Consider the following 23,145-nt stretch of genomic DNA (forward strand, 5'->3'; position numbering starts at 1 on the left):
TACCAGGGATCGAACTCACGACTGCCTGCTTGCAGGGCAGACGCTTATGCCGCTGAGCTAAATCCCCAGCCCCCCCCACCAAAATTTCTAACAGTGAAGCTATTAATAAACCTTTTATATGTGAAAATAACAAATTAAACCTTATAATAAGGGTTTTTTGTAGTATAAGGGAGTAAAATCAATAGGATATCACTATATTATGCTGTTGCATTTTTATTTAATATTAGTATTGTATTAGAGAGCCATAAATTATTGTCCTGAAAGTTTGAAATGTTACATTGCTAATATATTAGAATACATGGTAAGATTGAAATAAGGAAAAGATTTTACTAGAGTTAATAAGATTTAAGTTAGAGCTTTTCCTTTGTCTATGACTTTTTATAAAAGTAGCAATTTTTAGGGGCTGGAGATTTAGGTCAGTGGCATAAGCACCTGCCTTGCTGCAAGTGCGTGGTCGTAAGTTCGATCCCCGGTACCGATTAAAAAAAAAAAAAAAAAAAGGCAATTTTGTTTCCCATTTCTGTGCTTACTTCGTGAGAGGCAGTCCTTATTGAAACTTGAAAAGAAAATTGTGAGTATGAAAGTATATTAGAGAGAAAGTAAATGTCTTTAGAAAATACAGTAGTTTTGGATCAATTAATTGTGATACTTGAAAGTCAGCCTTGTAATTCTTGAGACTATCTTTGGAATATGTTGTTTGTTTATTTCATTTTTTGAGGCAGAATCTCCCTAGGTAGTTCAGGCTGGCCTTGACTACTATGTAGCCTAGACTGGCCTCAAAACTAATAGCAGTCCTCCTGCCTTAGCCTCACACGTGCTGAGAATACAAGTGTACCACCATGCCCAGCTTGGTACATCTGTCTTACTGAGCGAATGACTTATTATTCTTCCCTCATATCTTAGATTGTTTTCCACTTCTTCTGAGCAAAGCTCTTACGGAAAGATCCATGTGTTTTCTCTCAACTGATCATTAATTGCCCATTGTAACTGTTTGTCATTTATCTCTTTTCCTTGCCCACCCCTTTCCTGAGGGTGAACATTATGGATTTGTTTTTTTTTTTTTTTCACAAAATACAGGAGAATTACCAAAATACATCTTCCTAAACCATTACTTTGATTGTCATATTCCAACAGTCTCCAGAAACCTAGTGGCCGCTGTTGTCAGCATGTCTGATCTCAGTGAGCCCCAACCCCTCTGCACTGCATACCCTCAATTTGGTTCTTCTTTGACCAAGCCCAGAGTTGCTGTACTTCATGGCACGTGATATCATCTGTTTGAGCAGTAACTTTGGCTATTTTCACCCAACTATGTTGAAGTCATGCTTTTGTATCAGGCTCCTAGCTATTAATTTCTCTATTCCTTCCTCCCCCTCTTTACCCTTGTCGGTCTCTCTCTGTGTCCATCGCTACCCCATGTCCTCTCCTCCACCTCCTGAGCCCAGGACCATTCTTCACACTGAGTTACCACCCTGTTCTGTTACCTTAAGACAAGTTCTTGCTTTTCAGTTGCCGGGGTGCATCCATCCATTTTCCTACACATTATTCAGATTTATTCTTTATAGCAGAGTAGTACTCCATTATGTATAAATACCACATTTTCTTTATCCATTCATTTATTGATGGATATATAGACCTCCTTATTTTCTAAAAACAGTGCTGACATGATGCCTCAGGGGAGTTGTTTGTATCATTGAAAGCTCTAAAAGATTTGCCACCACTGGCCTAGGTGTTTCTTAATCCCATCAAGTTGACATACCACAAGAAATAGAGATGCCACAATGTGAACTCAGCTTGGTATCAGAATTTGAGTCCTTAATGACCATGCAACACTTTGTGTCTAGTGGGAATAGTGTGTTAAAGTGCCAGTATCCTAAATTACAATTTTCCTCCCACCAATATTTTACTATGAAAATTTCCATACATAGAGAGTAGTTGAAAGAATGATACAGTGAGCACCCACATATGTATGCACTTTCTTGGTTCTCTTAATATTTTGTTGTGTTTGTCATGTATTTTTCCATTTTTGTGTTTGTTTTGTTTTGCTGCATTTCAGCATTGGTTGAAAATACACTTTTCTAAACATTACAGTATACTGACATTAATTAAAGTTCAGAGTTTTTTGTTTTCATTTTGGTAGTACTAGAGTTTGAACCTGGGACCTGCACAACTGAGTTACATCCTCAATCCTGTTTTATTTTTTATTTTGAGACAGGTTCTTGCTAATTGCCAAAACGGGGCACAAATTTGGAATCCTCCTGCCTCCACCTCTCAGAGTGCTGGGATTATAGGTGTGTACCACCTTGTCTGTATCTAGCTCACAAATTGAATATAATCATTACTCTTACCCTTTTCAGTTGTTCCATTTGAGTCTTCTTAATGTTAGTTGTTTTTAAAAATTCAATTAATTAAAATGTTTGCTACTAAGTGGGGTGTGGTGGTGCATGCCTGTAATCCCAGGCTGAGACAGGATTCCTTTGATTTGAAGACAAACCTAAGCTACATAGTAAAACCCTGTCAAAACCCCACAAACAAAATTTCCAAACCACCAACTAACTAGCAAACAAACCAACAAACCCACTGTCAAACAAAAATTCTAGCTACTAATAAAATGAAGAGCTGGGTGTGTGGCGTACCTGTAATCCCACATGGGTGGCTGACACAGAAAGATCACTTGTATGAGTCTCATATGAGCAGCTTAGTGAGATTTTTGTCTCAAAATGAAATAGGGAAACAAAAAAGGGCTGGGAATGTAGCTCTGTAAGAAGTCCTTGGTTCAGTCCTCAATCCCACCTCCACTCCCCTGCCATCAGGGATAAAGAATATAGAATTCATAGGTCATAGCTAATCCTCAGGTACTTGCTTAGTTTAAAATGAGATGTGTAAGTGCTCAGATTGACCTAAAAAGTTTAAAACATTAGTAGTTCTTTAAAATACTGATCATTGTTTTCGGATGTGAGATATGTATATTTAATGGAGTATATTTTGTTTATAATTTTAGTTACCAATCAGTGTGATAGATTTAATATCATCCAGACTTTAGATAAATCCTTGGGAGTTTGTCCTGTTCTTTATTACCTGCCTGTGACTCACTTATCTAAGAGCACAGATTGTCTAGATGACAGTACGTCTTATGCATTGTAATATCTTTTGACACTTCAGAAATGCTGCATCAAAAGAAAGGAAATTCCTGACTCCCTGCTGTTAATGTGTTTGTGTAGGTAACAGATGAACCTTATACTACAAGTTTTAACTCAGTGACTGAGTTATCTGTAGTTGTTGCTAGGTGATGGCAAGTGTTAGAGAGCAGTTTTATCCTATACTGATCCAAAGGGATTATCTGGAGAAAACAGGGAGAGGTGGTGATGTAAACTATGCCAGTTGCCTACAGGAGTGCTCTGAGGATGGCAGATAATATTCTCTTTTCTTTTTTCTCCCCTCCCCTCCCCTCCCCTCCCCTCCCCTCCCCTGTGATCCACATGCACTTTCCTAGCATGGAATAGTTACTAGTGTGTCAGCCTTATGTCTTTCTATTTGGAGCAAAAATTGTGGCAAACATACTTTTATATGAAAGGTCATTTTGTGTCTGATTCCATGGAATTCTCACAAAACTTTGAAGGAAGTAAGGATTATTGCCTGTTACCACCCCAAGAATTGTACATTTCTGTACTCCAGGTACTGTACATTTTCACAGTTGTGTCTTATACACACACACACACACACACACACACACACACACACACACTACCTTGAAATAAAACAAGAAAACAGCAGCTCATGTTAAATTGTGAAAGGTGCTGGGAATTATATTTGGTCTAAGGGTTGGAACAAGTGCTAATTATTAAAAGCAAAAAGGAAGACTAGTATTCATAGTATTTTGAAAGGGAAAGCAAAATGAGTTTATACTTGACTCTTACTAGAACAGAAAGGTAAGCTGAAAGGAAAGCTCACTGATTGTCATGTTTCTAATTGTATTCTAAAGCAAATGAATCAGTTTGCCAACAAGCAGTTAGTTTCAGGGAGTTGGGGATATTGTAAAAATAACCCATTTTTTTTAGGAAGTAGATTTTCAGTGTTAGATACATTACACTAAAATTCTTCAGTTTTGGAGGCCATAAAGAATAGGAAGCTGAGGAATAAGAGCCATAGGAAAATGGAAGAAAGTTATGATTGACAGATGAGGTAAAGTGATTTTCTTTGTTGAATAACTAGGTCCATAATCTTTGAAAGATAATGCTAAAAAGAAGCATTTTGTTGTTCTTTGTTTGTTTGAGACAAGGTCTTGCGGTGTAACCTGGCAATCCTGCCTAAGTCTCCCAAATGCTATGATTACAGGCATGCTGCACCACCTTGCCCAGCTTTGAAAAATTTAGTTTAGTAAGTACATATTTCTTAATACCATGATTTATGAAAGACGTAGCAGTTCTGTAGTCATACTTTATATTTCAAAGGGCTTAGTATTTAAAAGTGGTAACAGTTGCGTAAGACCTATTGCTCCCACTTCAGTACTAGGATTACTGATCTTCTAAGTGTTCAAAACTGAGACATGCAGACCAAAGCTAAGAAAGGTGATGAGGCTGAGAGGGCATCCAACATTTTGATCTTTGCCCTCTAAGGTCAGCCAGGACCCAGGAAATACTGCAACTGCTCTGAAAAGATCGTGAAACTCTGGTGACTCACCCAATCTCCCAAGCCAAAGCCTTGTCCTTGTAGAGGGCAGGAGCCAACCAGTATTCATTTTGCAAAAAAAGGGTCACTGAAAAGGAGACTGTCCCCCAAGGTTTTGTGACTGGGTTTTGGAGCACTGGAATCTCTGGAGATGGTTTCTAGATTCTTTCTGTTCTGAGCAAAGAATTGGTCAAGACAAGTGCAAATGGTAGCAAAGTTTTATTAAAGATAGGAAAAGAAACAGGTTGTACAGATCGAGTTTGGGCCAAGAGAAAGCAGGAAAAGAAGCACAGCCTACAGCATGAGAGTAGCCACCACTGCCGGAGAGCACATGGTAGAAACTCAGCGTGGACCGCCCTTTTTGTGTGACTCAAGTCTCAGACTGAGGTCGAGTGTAGTCCATCTTTTGGAAAACCTGCTCGAGTTCTTGGGAGAAGTCTGGCTGCATTGCTTTGGCACTTTTTTGTGCCTGTGTCTCCCAAGATTATATATGTATTCCTTTGATTTTTGTCATTAATAGGCCACATCTACTTCCCCAGCTAGCTTTGTCATGCCCTGGTCATCTGTCTCACTTTCAAAAAAAAGGCAGTATGTCCAAGCAAGACCACAATCTATCCTGGCAAATGACAGAACTGATAGAAGGAAAAAGTACAGGAGCAAAGACACTCTGAACATGGTCCCAAAGTAACCCTGAGGGCCTTAACTGACGGTGATAAAAATACCGTGGGGTTAGACTGATCGATGTTAGTTAGCATTGGCCTTACACACTCAGCAGAAAAGTATAACTATAAAATAAGAGTAATATTAGCAGAAAATTAATATTAAACAGAAAGCTAAGCTAACTATAAAAGAGGCTTCAGACTCTGCAACAGCCCCTCCCTACTGTTATTGTCCAGCTACACCTGCAAAACTGTGGCTTACAGTCACAAGAAGCCGTGAATCCCTGTACACAAACCTTTCCAAAAATGTATGCTTCAGGCTCTTAGTACAGTCCTATGATGTTATTTTAATGTACCTTCAAGTACACCTCAGGAAAAGATTTGGCTTCTTGTATTGATATGCCTATATAAGACAAAAATGCCAATATAAACATTGTAGCTAAGAATCCTTGTTACTTTCTGTTATCTACCTCATACTCTGTATATTTATATTATCTGGACCTAATCACTACAAAAGATCTTCAGGTCTACAAACTTAAGAGACAAGTTCCAGGTTCCCAACTTTACAGTAACATAATACCATTTATAGAGTACAGTGATACTTGGCTTACAAACTGAATTTGTTCCACAATTTTGGGAAAGATGTCCACATTTGTGTTTGTGTGGGAAAGAGCCACATTAGTGTTTGTCACCTGATAAAAAGTTGGCAAACAAAAACAAAATGTTGCCTGGAGATTGGTTTCTAGATTGCACTAAATTGTTCACAAACAAGTGTTCATGAACCGAGATACCACTGTTATTCCTTGACCATTGTTATAATTAAAATAGGATATTTGATTTCTTTGACAAACAAGGAAGAATCTCTATGCTCTAAAATACCTGTTGTATTTGGGTAACTACCTCAACACAAATAGAGGTTAATATTGTGCCAAATGCTACCTACTGTTTTCTGACTTCCATAACTTTTTGATACTAGTATTCACAAAGATTCCATCTTTTTTGGCACCTGCTTGTTTAACATGGTTTTAAGGTAAAACTTGTTAATATCTTGGTGCTCTTTTCTGTTTATTAAACAGTACAACTCATTCTTTAAATAAGTAAGGATAAGACTTCTGATCCCTGCCTAGGCAGTCACCTCCTCTACCCCCACCTCCTGAAACAGTTATGTGAAGATAGACCTTCAGCCCCTTTGCTTCAGTTAAGAACAAGGGGTTAAAGTCTGGGGGAAATGAGTTAGAACAAAAAAATAAAGGTAAGTGGAAAGCAGACAAGAAAATCATATCTTAGAAATGGTGTTTTTGAGAAGACTTGGAACTACTTTAGAACACAAAGTCAGCCGAGGTTATATTAGTGTTCTCTGGGTTTGATCCTCCGCTTTGCTTTCCAGGTAGTTTCATCATGTGTGTTTCAACTGACCTTAAATTCCCTCTGTCTCCTGGGCTGGCCTCAAACTTGCAGGGATCCTCCTGCCTCAACCTTCAGAATGCTGAGATTACAGGTGTCTTTTCTTCTAGAAAAAATATGTTAAATCCACAAGTTAATTTAGTTGCTAAGGGACAGAAACCTGGTTTTAAGATTAAGGAACAGATGGAGAAGTTCAAAGAATGTTTTAGGCAAAATATCGTGGATCACCCATCTTCTTCTTCTTCTTTTTTTTTTTTTTTAAAGACTAACCCTAAATTAGGCCTTTTATCTTTCTGTGAGCAGGTCATCCTTTTCCTCCTAAACCAAGACAAAGGCAGAACTTCCTGTAGATTCACAAATATCACAGATTTTCCACACACAAAGCACATAAATATTTCACTTGTCACACTGTAACACCTCTCTTGAAGGCCTGCACTCTTACTTCCTCGAGTATGTCCTTTTAAAATTCTGCCTGATAAATCCCTTTACACCTTGAGGAGCAAAAGAAAAAAAAAGGTATGTACTTCATTCAAATAGGTTAATTCTGAGCAAGCTTTGTATCAAGTATAGATTTGAGTAATGTGGAGGATCATTATCCTGCTATAACTAGACATGTGATATGTGTACTTGCCTGCATCCCTTCATACTTCTGATAAATCTGCCTTGAAACTAAATTTCCTACAATTGGAAGGACTGCTTCCTACATTTTATTAAAAATTATATTTTATCTAAGCAAAAATGAATATAACAGTAGTGCTTAATTCTCCGTCTTGTAGCTTGTCCTAAAGTAGAATTGTGAAATTTGAAACTTTAGTGAGATTATTTCTCATTTCTTTTGGAAAAATAGTACTCAATTACAATAGTATGTAGTATGTGTTATTCTATATAATTCTAATGAGCAAGAAATCTAAGAAGTAGCACTTGATTTTAAGTGACTGTCCTGCCCAGAAGGAATTTGGTATTAGTTCTGAACCTTTAATAATTCAGTTTTGATTCATAAAGCAACACTACAGTAATGTCATACTTAATATTATAATGCATTTTATAAGGGAAATTATCTTGACTGTGAGATAATGTCGTCAGTTTTATGTCAGTTTTAGATATGAAGAATATAACCAGCCTTTGAAGCTTACTGAAAGCTCTGTTATATTGTCAATCTTCATTTTGGATACTGCACATTAACTTAATGAGATGAGGAAATCTAGAAAGTGGGGACTTTCAGGGAACAACCCATGGGTCTAACATGTCTTCAATGTGATTACATTCTCTACTGATGGATCTGTAGCACTTAGTTCTCCATATGTTGCTATTAAAAGCAGCAAACATTTTTTGAGCATTTACTATGTACAAGTCTCAGGATTTTACATGAATAAGTAGCCCTATGGTGGTTAACTGCTGTAAATTGTGTTTTAGAGGTAAAAGGGCACAGAAGTTGAAGGATTTCTCTTAGAGTCACAGTTTCAAGTATAAAGCAGGCCTTTGAACTTATTCCTGTTGAAAACCTAGGTGGTTTTTCTAATGGTTCGTAGCATAGTTTTAAATTTTGAAGACAGTTAAAATTTCTAACAGCTATTCAAACTAATGATTGCTTTATCTTTTAAAATATGTTTTTTCTTAGGCAATTACTTAGCATCTTTAGATTCTTACCAAGGAGAACACTTACAATTATCAGCAAAACTGGAGATACTGCATGAAACATAAGTTTCTGTTACTTAATATAGTGAAAGGTAGTTTGTTTCCCTGCAATGATGAAGATTGAATTCAGGGTATTTATTACACATGATAGACAATCACTCTACCACTGAGTTATACACCCCAGCCTGTAGAAGATATGTTTAATTTTAAATTGTGCTCCTAGTCTACAAGATGTATAATATAATGTAGTAGATATTTTCTGGGTGTCCTGTGTGTGGGGATGGAACAGCGTAGCTTGGAATCCTATTAGGAGGGAACATGATCTTTTATTCTTCAAGACAGTCCTACTTCTTTCTTGTAGAGTTTGTAGGCTTCAGCTTTGGGTTGACACAGAAGTCAGGTCATCACAAAGCGAGCAGCCTGTGTGTAGGCTGCTTAACTTGAGTTGGCATGAAGCATTAGTGTACCTGTTCTACAAAACTTCCTTAGAAATACAGAGATTTTTCCTTATTGTTCTTAAATTTGCCCTCATTTTATAAATAATTCACAAACTTTTGTACGTAAGTGTCTCTCTTCTAGATAAACCAGTGTAATTTTTATCAGATAAAGCTTTTGGATTAGTTTTTTGCTTTGGCTACCAGGAAGATCAAGGCCAAGTTGGTGTATACTAGAAAGGACGGTTACGTTGTTCTCTCAAGGCTTCCTAACTATCCAGCCACCCATCCATCTATGTATTTATTTATTTTCATATTATTTTTTGAAGATAAGGTCTCACTCTGCACTTCAGCTGGCTGTAAACTCACTGTGTAGTTCAGATTGGTTTCAAACTCATAGCAGTCTTCCTGCCTCAGCCTCCCGAGTGCTGGGATTACAGGCATGTGCCACCATGCCCAGCTAACCTTTGAGTTATTAAAAACTTTTAGGATCTATTGAAATCTCTGGACTCATAACAATAATTTAAAGAGATTTTTGCATTCTCTTAAACATACCCAGAACCGTTAGGGTTAAGAATCCCTGCATTGGCCAGATGTGGTGGCACTTGCTTGCAATCCCAGTACTCTCGATGCTGAAACAGGAGGATCACTGTGATTGCAGGCCATTCTGGGCTACATGGTATAGTGAGGCCAGCCTGAACTATATAAGGAAATTCTGTCTCAAAAGAAAGAGAAAATTCCACAATTGGCTGAGCATGGTGACACATACCTGTAATATTAGCATTCTGGGAACCAGTAGCAAGAAACCATAAGTTCAGCTCCAGTCAGGGCAACTGAGAGACTTAGTGAGATCCTGTCTTAAAAGTAAAAAATGAAACCAGGGCTGGAAACCTAACTCAGGGCAAAGACCCTGGATTTAGTCCTTAGTACTGTCTTTTTTTAAAAAAATTCCCATTTTGGATCATTTTTACATTGTATTTCAGCTATTCTGTTCACATGAATATATTTTTCTAAATTTCCCTAACTATAGAATCAGGTTATAGGTAGATAAGTATTTAGGTTGATTTGGGGGTGGTCAAGATCCTGAGGTGTAGTTTATTCAGGCTAGTATTGACCTATGTAGCTCAGTCTGATCTGAGTGATGAGATTACAGAGGTGCACTGCTATGTGTGACTTCTTGCTTTCTTTTTTTGAGATAGGTCCTGCTTCATTGCTCATGCTAGGCACAAACTCCTGGGACTCAAATAATCTCCCTTTGTCTGTTTCCCAAGTGCTGGGATTACACATTGCTCTTAGCTTTAAAAAAATAAAATAAAAGTGTGTGTGTGTGTGTGTGTGTGTGTGTGTGTGTGTGTGTGTGTGTGTGTATTGGCAGGGTGCTGGGGAAATGAATCCAAGATCTTGCACACACTAACTAGTATTCTATCACTGAACTATATCACCTTGCAAAATGTTTTTATTTATCACAAGAATTCTTTTGGCCTTCATGATAATGAAATAGGTGAACTAATACATAGTTTCTGCCTGATTTTTTTCTTCAGAAAAAGCAGCCTGAAACTTTTGTGACTCTCTGTACAAATAACAAATTACTTCTAAAAGAGGAGTAATTCTGCTCTAAACACAGTTGTGAATAGGTGTTTAATAAAGTTCGTATGTGTGGCTCTTGTGTATCTCTTCCTCGTGGTTCTCAGTGAAGTCTCACTAAAGCTATAAAAAAGAAATTTGGAAATTCCCTCTGGGGCTCCAGCTTTAAATCTGGTTCTCAGCTGGGTGTAGTGATACATGCCTGTAATTCCAAAATGCAGGAGGATCATTGAGAATTCAAGGCCAGTTTGGACTATATAGTGAGTTCAAGGTCAGTCAGAAGTAAACAGTGAGACCCTATCTCAAAAAAAGAAAAGAAAAAAAAAAAGAGGTGCCCATATAAGGGATGGGCCATAGGCCTCTGCCCATCAGGGTTGTTGTTTATGCTGTTTCTAGCAGAGTTCCTGGGTTGGAAGTTGGTACTAGACTTTGTCGTCAAGCCTCCATGAAAGGAGGGGGTGGGCTATCTTTAATTGGGGAACTTGGCAGGATAAGATGCTTCCTTGTACTTGCCTTGGAGGTTTCTTACTCTTTTTAATGCTGCTTTTATGTAGTGGGGGAGGAACTTCAAGATCTGACCTATAAGAATATTCTGGAAACATAGTGAGAGGAGGAAAATCACCCTCATGCTAAGAACAGATGTTTAGAATAGACGTGGCCTTCACCTCTTCTTCCTTTCTCCCTCTGTAAAGATAATTTGTAGTACATTTTATCTATTCAGGGAGACTTGAGTACCAGCTGTTAGGTATATTTAAAGAAGTAGGGGAAAGATTTCCTTAAGTAGACCTTATAAAAATCTATTATGTGTTCGAGTAGAAACCTAAGAATGCTATGGACATACAGGCAAAATTAATTACATTAACTTATAAATAAAATGTAGCTTTACATGGGATTTTTCAAGATCAAAATGTATTAAGCCTTGATTTTAACTCCATAAAGTGGGGGAGTTTCCCACCTGTAACTCGCAAGTGAAAACTGGATGAGCTTGACAGTAAAATTGTGTGCTGTGCTTCCTGCCTCTGCATTAGTTACAGCTAAGGTTCCTCATGTGAGAGCTGTCTCAGCCTCTCTGATCCCAGCTTTCCTGGGTGTTAGGAAAACGTTGGCCTTGTTTATTCCTCCGTCTGGTACTATAGTACTGCTGTGCTGCCAGAATGCAGGAAGGGAGTCCTGGCAAGTATGGTAAACTCTTGGCAGTCACCTCCTGGAAGTCCGTATAGTTTCTGTCCCAGTGCTGCCCAGACATAGCGTCTTTTTTTTTTTTTTTTTTTTTTTTTTTTTTTTTTTTTTTTTGGCCTTTTTCTTTTCTTTTCTTTCTTTTTTTTTAAATCAGTACCAGGGATCGAACTCATGACCGCACACTTGGAAGGCAGGCACTTATGGCACTGAGCTAAATCCCCAGCCCCTCAGACATAGCTTCTTGTGTGAGGGTGTTTATATCTCTGTCAACTGAAGAATGCTGTTAAAATCTTTCCTTCATTTTCCTATCTATATCCACTGAGCTGGCATCCAGGGTAGAATAGGTCATAGAGGGCACCTAGTGGTCCCAGTGTGATTCAGCTCCTGTGGACTTTCCAATAGCAGTGTGTCAGGTGATACTCTTTGCTAGGTGCATGTATCTGGGTGCAGGCTATTGTGGCAGTCTGTTGTGCCAGAGAATTGAGAGGAGAGGAGCAGTCAGTCCCAGGGCCTGCAAGCCCTACTTTCTGTCCAGCTGCATAAGAGGTGCCCCACCAGCACCACCCCTTTTTCAGCCTGTGAATAAAGATAGGTAATATTATAGAGGAATATAACACAAAAACTTTTAAAGGTTCTTGTCTGTCACAGTCTTGTCAGTATTGATAGATTATTTGGGAAGAGTTAAAAAAAAAAAAAGACTTTCACTTTTTACAGTATACACAATTTTAATAACAAAACTTTCCTGTACACTGTACTTAATGTTACCCACCCTTGACATCCTCCAAATAGTATTTTCTCCCCCCCAACCCATCTGTTCCCCCCTCCCCCCATGGCTCTTGAAGGCGATTGAACACAATATGTTTGGACTGTACTTGGAATTTCAAGTCTCAAGTGTTGAGGTTTACCAAACATTCCATATATTAGACTTTTTTTTTATCAAGGAAGAAAATGTTAGTTGAAGGAGTTGCAGATGTTTCCAGTTGTTCACAATAGCAGGAAGAAAGCTTAAACAGTCATTTTCTGTTTATTTTTGGCCAGATATTCAAGTATTATGAATTTGCCCAAGATTAGAAATTGTTAATTATACATGGATGACCTTATCTTCTTTTTCTTTTTCCTTTTCTAGCTCAAGCACTTTAACCAATAGGATACAAAAAGAAAACAGACTTTCCAGATAGGTCTGTCACTGTATTGCTGTATTACGAACATGATCATATAAGTCAGCTGTTAGAAATATTCTTTAAAGAAGAATTTTTTTTACTATTTATACTTCAGAGAGAGAGAGAGAGAGAGAGAGAGAGAGAGAGAGAGAGAGAGAGAAGAAATAGAGAATGTATAGCTATTCTCCCCTGATAGCTATGTGTAGGAAGTATGCTTTAAGAAAATGATACTTATGTTCTGTATTTTGTAATTCAGACCTAGTGCTACATAGGACTCATTTTTATTGGGAAGATGGAGTCTAGCTCTTGATGACTAGCATTAGAATAAGCAGATGGATTTTAATAATTAGTGGAGTTGGGAAGTTCAGTAAATCTCATTCATTGAATTGGTACAGAAATTAACTAAGGCACATTAAGAAATGACATGTGTTAGTACAGATTTTTGGCTTAAAAATTAGTATCTTTGCTTTTTGATGCTGGTAGTAAGGCAGAATTGTTCGTGGATTTGCAAATTTATAAGCCCACTATCCAGAAAGATGAGAAATCCCTCACAAGCTATAGAAAAGGGTAGAAACAACTGCCAACTATTTCTTGGTTCCCAGGTAGACATGCTATGTATGATAGTCTTCTTTAGCTCACAGTGTTCCCAGGAAAATGGTTATTTCTCTGCTTCTTGATAGTCATTTTCCTCTAACCTTGAAAATATGGATGGTGATGACAAAAAGGATAAAACCCTACCAAGAAACAAAAAAACCCTGACATGGTAGCCAGGATCTGCAGTGCTCTGTGATGCTTTTCCACCCTGGCCAGTTGGTAAAGAGAGCACAGATGACTAACAATCTCATTTTAAAACCTGTGCTGATATACAAATAGGCAACAATCAAATGGAATCCTGCCTTCTAGAGGCAGTTAAAAAGGTAGTTTGTGCTTTAAATAAGAAAGGAATATATCTGTTTGGTACTGTCATTCACTTTCCTCAGTAGGCATTATGAAAAATGTGGAGGGTTACAAAAATCAGTTATTTTTCAACTGAAAAGTATGCCTCAGTGGCTTTGGCAGTGCTGTTCCCCCTGAATGACTAAATTCCACACATGAAGGGTCTTGCCAATTGATGGGCTATTTTACTAACTGTCTTTTAGGATTAATGTAGAGATTCCCATTTTATATTTCTTACCCTTCTACTCATAGTTTGAAAGCATTTTGGTGTGGTTTGAAATGATAGAAATATTCCTCCACTACCCTTCAGGGCTCACAGAACCTTATATGCTTAAAGTGGTATTGTGAAACAGCTGTGTCTCACCTGACAAATGACTGGCCACCCTGGTAAATGGGTTGGTGAGTTTTAACCCACGGAGTTCTCACTAGTAGTAGGGGCTTCTGATCCTCGCCCTCTGTGGGGAAGTATTGCACTGCATGCTCTCTGTGCTGGAAAATCTGCTGCTGCCCTAGCATGCCCAAAGTCTCTATAACATGAGATGAGATGGCATCACCTAAATCAAGTAATTGAACTGAGCTGAGGCTCTGCCAAACTAGTCTGCCTACATTTAAAAAATGTAGAGCATATTTTCATTATACTGAGACACATTATCTTTGAAATATAGGTACCCTTTACAGTATTAAAGGAGAAATTCATAATTAGATCTTAAGGGCTAAACTATAGTCGTAACATGTTTTCTTGTTCACAGTTCAATCTTGTGAAGAAAATATGCCTTGAGTGAAGGGGAGATTGACATACATGTTAAGGAAAAGTCTCTGTCTCTTTCCTCCCTCTCTCCTCTGAGGATTTTTATACCTTCTCATATACAATGACAGTTGCAAAAAAGCCCCATCTTTTCCCCTAAAGTGAAGGTAGTGCTCTAATTTTAGTTTTTTACATAGACAGAACCTTCTTAATAGAAAAATTTTATGAATTGGTAACTTACATTAAAGTCCCAAATATGTCATAGTTTTCCCATAAAAATCATAGAAGAAATTGAATACTTATGGTTCTTTTCTGCATGAAAATGTGGCATTGTTACCACTTATTATTATGGGATGTTTATATTTACACTGGAGAACCTCCCCCTCTTCATATTTCAACACAGGTCCCAAAGCCTTGCCCTGTTTGTGCAGATTGTGTTATGATCATTGTGTGCAGCTTAGTAACTTCAACAAACCAGAGTCAGGTTTCAAAAAGCTTTCTTTGCTTTTCATCCTGTTACCTTTTTGCTGCCTTCCATTTACTGCTTTGTAGCTACATAGGCATGTTGAATGTTCTACCATAAGATTCACTTCAGTAATGTATTCTTTCTGTCTCTTAGAAGGAACCACGCAAAGAATGGGTATCCTTATTGAAAGGTCAAAATTTAGCATGTAATACTTAGAAAATGATTTTTTTCATGGTTCCTTTATACTGTAACAATAATCAGGATTGTGCCTGTTGGTAGCCAGTTATTTTTAATTGGGCTCTTTTAAGTTAAACATTTAAAAATCAGGAAAAGGCAGCGGAAAGCGATTTAACTGACCCCTTTGTCAGGCATCCTTTGATGATGGATTGTGACAGAGATTGAGAAGGAGGAGAGTTTGCAAACTGAAAGGAAGATGTCAGTATTGTTAAACTGACTCAGTTTATCTCTTTTCTCACCGCAAGTAAGTTCTAATTTTTCCACATATTAATGTAAATATAGGAGTTAGTAAATTAATTAGTAAAATGGTAATTTAATACTAGTTTAAAATAGGATAAATGCCACAGAAATCAGCATTTCTATTACATGTCAAATTAGAGATTTATGATAAGAAATTATTATTTAGTATTGATTTTAATGAGGCCCTTTTTTTTTTACAATCACCTGGATTCATTGTTTAAATATATTAAATAGTCCCTCAGCTTTAGAGTTATATAAAGACTGCTGATTTCATGATGTGGACTTTAATAATATCTACTAACCAGGCAAAAATTCTGGAGGAAGGGTGTTTAATATTTGCCGGTCAATACATGTAATTCTGCTTCTTACACTGGCAGTATTGTAGATTTGAGTAAATACCATATTATACAAGAGAACTTTGCAGCAAGCCAGTGTGTTACATGAGATGGAGAGCAGTGATCAAACAGGTATTGATCTTTATCTGTTTCTGTTCAGTAGCTTCTTTCCCAGCTATTTTCAGTAGAAAATAATAGCAAATGGAGACCTTAGTGTAAATGTTTACACACAATAGTATATAATTACATACATTAAATGTCTTACTTTGAAGCATTTTAGACTTTACAACAAGAGTGCAAGTTAATGTGAGCAATGCTTCATTAAACACTTAAAATATGGTTTCATTAAAAAATTAAAAATACTTCAACACTTCAAAAACTAAGTCTCCACTTGGTTTGGAAAATTAGGCTTAATGTCACCATTGGTAAAAATTAGATATGTATTTAGCCCCCTACTATGTAAAATAGGTTACTTATCTGATGTGATTTTTTTGATGATGGGTAGATATTATACTTCACATTCTTTGTATGGCAGCTGCTGGCACTTGCACTGTCCATAACCATTAATGATGATGAAAGGTCCTTCATGGGTGGGTTCATACTCATTATACGGTCCTTGGTCTGACATATTTGACATATGGAGTCGTGTTTGGGATCGGAGCTGCCTGTGGTTCTGAATCATTGAGCACTGCCTAATTCTTCTTAAAGTAGGAGGGCAGCACTTCCTGGAGATGAACACTATAAAAATAATAAAAAAGAAAGAAAACAATAAAGCCATTGTTCCTGTAATTACCCGCTGAGTAAAGATGGCATTGTCTGGTTCAGGAAAGTGTTCCTCTGTAGTAACTGCTACGCCTGCAGTAGTTGGGATTTCTTTGTCACCGACATGGTAACTTGATGAGCTTATTCTTTTTGTATATTCAGTGGTTGGATCTCTGTAAGTTGTAGCCATGGGAGTGACAGTGGTTGATAAGTTCCAGCAGAGTTGAAATCCATGGACTGCATCTAGGATATCCTCTCCTTGGGTGTGGTCAGGGCTGTGACATAGGATGGAATGCTCCCACCGACCTTGGAAACTGCCCAGCCAGGAGGCAAGAGCACATATTCGGGGGCTGCATTCCCACAGATTGCCAGAGAGGCCAACGGTTGTGAGAGATTTCAGGGTGTTTAAAATCTTAGAATCAAGACTGTTTAACTTGTTGTTATCCATGAGGAGTATTTTAAGATTAGGCATCGTTTCAAATACTGTCAAGTCGATGGCTTTGATTTCATTTCCAGTCAGGTCTAGCTTTTCTAAAGTGCTCCAGGTCCATTCCATCCCACATGTCAAGTTGCTAATTTTGTTCCATTGTAAGAAGAGCGTGTGCAGACTGCTTAGCCGGAGGAAATGAGCAAAATTAATCTTCGTCAGCTGGTTGTGCTCTAGGTGAAGCTCTCTCAGTTTGATTAATCCTGCAAATCCATTGCGAGCCAAACTTCTCAAACGGTTTGTGCTCAAATCCAGAAACTCCAGGCTACGACAGTCCCAGAACAAGCGTACTGGGATAGTCCGCAGGGAGTTGGAACGTAAATGCAAGGTCTGCAGCTTCCGAAGGCCATAGAAGAGTTCTGGATGCAGAGATGACAGCTGATTAAAAGACAGGTCCAAATTTTGCAGGTTAATCAGTTGGGTAAAAGTTGTGTTTGGCAAGTAAAATATTTTGTTGGAACTTAAGATTAATTCCTTAAGTTTATATAGTCCTTGGAAAGCATCTTCTTTTACTGTTGAAATTTGATTGTGATCTAAGTGGAGCCAGGTAAGTTGACTGAAGCTGGCAAATTGATCTCTTTCAAGCTCTGTGATGTGATTGTGCCTCAGGGACAGGCCCAGAGAGCCCTTGTCTGTGGTGTTTGGCACTGAGTGGAAGCCCTGAGAGTCGCAGTAGAATAGCAGCTTCTCGCAGCGGCATTTGGGTGGACACGCCATACCCAGGGCAGGCAGCATTTTTAAAACCATACTCATTGCATATATTGCTGCCAGCATAGGGGCCCCTAATGGCCACTTGAAATGTAAGCCTGCAGAATATAATTTAAGGAAAACAAGAAGATAGGATGTTTTTCAGAAGAACAATATGGGCTATTAAAAAACACAACATAACATTATGGCTAAATATTTCACTGCAATGTAACTTCATTTACTGCAGAAAAATTAACCTTGTTATCTCTGGAGCACAACTCAAACCATTTAAAAAGAAGATAAAGCATATCCCTGTCATCAGCAATATATGCCTTTACCTAAACCTTTAAACCCAAAAATGAGACAGTGATTTCCCTCATAAAGTGTGAATTCTGTGGCTTATTTTTAAGCGTGATTCCTTGTTGACTGTATAAAACATATAAATGCATGGACTTACCCATTCTTCTGAGCACATTGGAGGCTGCATTCAGTCGAGGTTGTCAGACTCAACGCAGTGAGTCTGTAAAAGGCTCTAATATGCAGGAGCCTTTGACCAGTTTTCTGTTCTGTTTCTCCAGCTTTCCTAGTAAAATTGAATCCGTCAGAGTGAGTTGTTTTTTCCTTAGGATATTCCTCTGGAAAGCATTGGTTTCATTTTTTGTGGTGCTCTGCTCTCCTAAATAGGTTTAATGGTATAAGTTACTAATTTTCTCCTCCTCTAACGACTGCCGGTCATCAAAGCTTCAGTCTCTTCTCTGCAGCCGTTAGTTCTGTTGGTCTTAACTTGTTGATGGCAGATGGGCGGCTTGTTGCAGAGAAGAGCTCCTGGAGCAGCATGAGTGCATTTACTGAAAAGCCTTTCTGAGAAACGGCACAAGAATGGATTTGCTTATGTGCTGCGACCACACAGAACTGTATATAGGCTGACGTCACCGGGTGACGTGTCTTTTGTTTGGGTTTTCCAGAAGCTTTACTGTTAAAAAGCACGGTGCTTTTTAACAGTATTGGGGTCATTACAAGACCCCCCCACCCTCCAATCCCCACCCCCGATTACAATAAAGTGAGAAAGAAGATCTCCTGGCTTAACATGGTGTTCCTTCAGTGTAGGAAGCGGCAGTGAGGTTGTAATAAAGACTGCATTCAAGAAGATTCCATCTGAACAGTGAGTTGGGCTAGCAGACTGATGATTTTTAATGCGTGTGGGAGCCAGAGACTGCCGATTCTGCATAGAGATAGATCATCTAAATAGACAGAAGCCTGCACGATTGATTTATGAAGTGCTGATTTATTAATACCAGCCTGTGCAAGGTAGTGGTGCTTCTCCGGTAGTTTAAAAAGCTACTCAATTGCTGTGTTGTCATGCTTGGTAAAAATCAAAGTATATCATGGATTAGATGTATTGGTAAACCAAGTAACTTGGCTCCTTTGTCCTTATGAACATAACATCTTAAATCAAAAATAAAGCGTGGAAGAAGGGAAGAGCTTCCCAAAAAAAGGTTTGTTATTTTTTTTTCTTTGAGAATTTCAGTGGAACTCTGGTTTAAAATATTTTTCCTCTTCTGTCCTATTTTATAATAATGGTTTATACAATGCTGATTGAAAAATAATGATGAATTTATTTTTGGATGTTCTGCTAGGAGAAAAGCACGGGTAGAAGTAGTAGTACACATGACCCAGGTGTTAACAGTGGAGCAGATGGTTTTAGACACATAATTCAAGTGTGACTGTCTTCTGACATGGTCCCCTTTATTTACCTCAGAATCTCCCCTACTCTTTAATTGAAAACCTCAGCTGATGCCAAGTTTGGGGCATTGTGGCACTGAAATAACACAGTGCTTGCAAAGTAGCTCCTCTTGGCACTTAGGAACTGACTTTGAATCTCATACTAGCTCTTTTTGCTAGTATATAAGAGACATTTGCTAGTATATAAGAGACATTGTATTTCTTATAAATACAAAGGTCACTCACACTTTGGAATAGGACTGTTGCTTTGTTTACCTTGTTTTTTGCTTGACCTTACTTAAGGTTCTCTCTATCAGAGATTGTATCATCACTTAGTAGTCCTTAGATAGGAATGTACAGCTTGATTTAATATTTTACAAAATGCAAAAGATATTTCTAGCACTAGTTGATGTCATTCTCATGCTTGTCTAAAGTAAGGCTTTTTGCTTATCTCGCCTTACTGATTTGATCCTGAATACGTATGTTTCCTCATACCTTTGTAACTCCCAAGGGCAGAAGTCTCAAAACTACTGATGGTATCTAATAAATAAGAACATATCGGCCTCTGCTTCTGAGGGCTTTATTATATCAGATAAGTCTAAAATGTCATTGTTGAAGCTCGGAGTAGTAGTTTAGCCCTATAGTCCCCACACTTTGGGAGGCTGAGACAGATTACAAATTTGAGGCCAGCCTGGGCAGCACAGCAAGACCCTACCTCAAAATAAAACAAAAGGAGCTGGGGATGTTGCTCACTAATACAGTGCTTGCCTAGCATGTGCAAGGCCCTGGGTTTAATCCATAACACTCTACACATAAAGTATTTATCTAAAGGGGTAAAAGTGTTGTTTTGGAAGACTCTCAGGTTTCCTCCTTAGGACACTATGTAAATGTGCTGTGGAAACTCTAGTAATGAAGGTATATATTTTAAATTCTCCTAAAACTGATGGAAAGATGAGTTTAAAAGTACATGAGTTTTATTGAGGGAAATGCCTGGGAAGTATAAGGGAAAGAGAAAGCAGTAGAAATAGCTGAGGACCATATAGATTCAGCTCAGAAGACATGCAGAATAGGAAAGAAAATTAGATGTGGATAGTCTCAGAGTGCAGTGCTGTTCTTAAATAGTTGCACTGGCTGCAGAAGTCCTGAAGCAAAGTTGCCTATGAGATTCTTTTGCTCGCATATTTAGGAATAAGCCTGCACTAGAACTCCCACAGTATTCCCGCATAGTTTAGGAAGGGAGAAATATAACATTCTGTTTTAGACCCCAAGGTTGCCACTCTCTCACTGACCTAGATCCTTCCTATAATTTTCCTTTTACAAGCTAGATATTCTTTTTGGGGGGAAAAGGGGACATTGAGACAGGCTGTGTAGCCCAGGCTGGCCTCAAACAGGCAGCAATCCTTCTGCCTCATTCTCCCAAGTGTTGGGACTACCAATGTGCACTACCACCCCCAGTTAGGACAGATGGTCTTAACCTGAGTCCATAGATGGGCTTGTGAAATTTTACTGCTTGTTTTATGTTTCTGTGAATTGGGTTTAGTCAGATTCCTATAGTCTGTGGCCCTAGGTTTCAGAAGCACTGTTCTATAGAAACTTGCCCTAATTGGTGGTGGCAGAGGATGGGGGTGGGGTCCTCATAGGATGGTTTCTTTTAGTCTTTTTTTTTTTTTTTTTTTCTTAAAGAGAAGCCCTTGAGGGCCGGGGAGATTTAACTCAGTGGCATAAACTCCTACCTACCTGGCAAGCACAAGGTTGTGAGTTTGATCCCCAGTACCACCCCCCCCCCAAATCCCTTGAGATGTTGTAAATAGCTTATTGAAGATACACTCTGTAGTGAAAAAACCCTTTGCAGTGCAGAAGCCAGATTAAATTCTTCCCTCTACTACTTTAGTACTATGGAGAGAAAAGCAATTAGGAATAGTTATATGTGAAAATTTAAAAGGAAAGGTGTCTCTTCTTCCTTGAACTCTTAGTTCTTTTCTGCTTTGTAATCTCCTTGGCCTGTCTCTTATATACTAGTAAATGGAAATTATCTAAACCATATTATTATAGTGCTAGTATAACAGACTTGTGGGCAAGGAAAATTGCTCAGAAACAATGGAACATTACCATCTTTTTCATCTGTGTCTTTGATTTTTAAGTAAGAGACATGATTTCACTGTATTGCCTAGACTACCATGGGTCATACAGAACTATTTTCTCAGCATAGAATTAAGATGTAAGACATACATTTGTGCTCACTTCAAGAATCTGTTTACTTTAGTGGACTTTCTGACCCACTTGGCTAAAAGGGATAATTTCGTGTATATTGACTCTTGATTGCTGAAGCTTTGCAATTTAATTTTCTCAGAATCTTCTTAATAGGCTCTGGGGTATTAGGCTCCCTGAGGCCTCCCTTTCTCCCCCCAATATCTAGATTGTCAGTGCAAAGGAGATAAAAATTTTGACCCAAAGAAAGCAAGATTATTTCTTTTTCTGAAGAGTTATAGTAGTGTGTCAATATTATATCTGCTTTTCAGATGTTGATAATCTGTTTTGCACTAGACTGGATGAGGACTTGCCACGCCTTGAAGGTGGAGTGGGCTAAGGCTTCTCTCCTGGTTCTGTCCTGATGCTGGTTTCACCTGTCTGTCTGTACAGTTTCTGCCTGTTGTCTGCCTGTGTAATGTGTGTAATGAGTCTGAATTTTGCCTCATATGGCTCTGCTCTAATTTATTGGATGTAATTTTATGAGGTTTTTGCAGACAATGTGAAATAAATATCCTTTTAACATCATTTATCCTTAAAGTTTACATATAAGGTAAAGTCCCAGCAATGAAATCATTGGGTTACAGGGTATATATATTTAAAATTGATAAACATTGCCTTCCTAAAAGTTTTAAACTGTTTTTCCCCAAACCTACTCCTCCCTGCCATTAACACAGTATAGAAAGCCATCAGATATTAAAAATATCTATAAATCTTGATAGATTAAAAAATACTCTTTAATTTGTTTCTTTAGAATAAATAAGAGTCAGCATTTTTTATAGATACTGGTATTTTCTTGTAGACTGTATGTTAGATTTCCTCATTGCTACCCTGTACTCCAAATATTGGTCGTTTTCTTAAAGATTTATGTACTTTTGCTTAACATAAGACATTAACTTTGCCATATATATATATATGTATATATATATATACACACACACACAGATGTTTCTTCATATTTTTTGTTTTTGAATGGTTTTATGGTTTTTCTAAAGGTGGCACTTTCATCTAAGAAAATACCCAAACTATAACACTCTTTTGAGCTATGAGATGAAGTAGAAAAGTGACGCTTATGTAATATTACAATGCCTCATCCATTAAAAAAAAAAAAGTTTGGAATAGGGAGCATTAGGCACACTGGAAACTTTTTTTTTTTTTTTTTTTTTTTTGTAATTTAAGGCTAAGTTTCACTTTAAAAGAAATTTGGGAACAGTGGTCAAGGTAACTATGGTATTTTATGATTATGATAGTAATTGAGTTTTACCAGAGGTTCCCAATGACATGTAAATATTCAGCTTAACGGCAATGCCTATTTTCCTTCTTGCCAGAGGCACAACATTCAGAGTAAAATTGCTTCTCACATTACTCATCAAATGTATAATGCACAACATTGTGTTGTTACGCAGTCCAAACCAAGATGTTTAGTCCTACTTTCAAAAAGACATGGCTTGATTCTTTAACAGGTTTTCCAAAAACTTTCTCAAGATTTTCATTAAAGTCTTTATTCTTTCCTGAAGTCTTCTCTAGCTTATCATTAGCTTCTAGGTCACCACTTTTCTGA

The 23,145-nt window shown here is 37.9% G+C and overlaps 2 protein-coding genes across 3 annotated transcripts in view; one reads left to right on the forward strand and one right to left on the reverse strand.

The window, feature by feature from the left end:
* Ctnna1 (catenin alpha 1) overlaps positions 1–23,145 on the forward strand; it is a 172,183-nt gene that overhangs the window by 108,656 nt on the left and 40,382 nt on the right. The window lies entirely within an intron of this gene.
* On the reverse strand, positions 4,870–18,620 carry Lrrtm2 (leucine rich repeat transmembrane neuronal 2). The gene is made up of 2 exons (XM_005006944.4): positions 18,073–18,620; positions 4,870–17,734 (listed from the first exon to the last, which is right to left on the reverse strand). The coding sequence occupies exons 1-2, from the start codon at positions 18,074–18,076 to the stop codon at positions 16,188–16,190; spliced, it is 1,551 nt and encodes a 516-aa protein (XP_005007001.1). The 5' UTR covers positions 18,077–18,620; the 3' UTR covers positions 4,870–16,187.

The sequence above is a fragment of the Cavia porcellus genome, unplaced genomic scaffold, assembly GCF_034190915.1.
Source record: "Cavia porcellus strain 051 isolate PalLab524CR breed Dunkin Hartley unplaced genomic scaffold, mCavPor4.1 scaffold_21, whole genome shotgun sequence".
Lineage (NCBI taxonomy): Eukaryota > Metazoa > Chordata > Mammalia > Rodentia > Caviidae > Cavia > Cavia porcellus.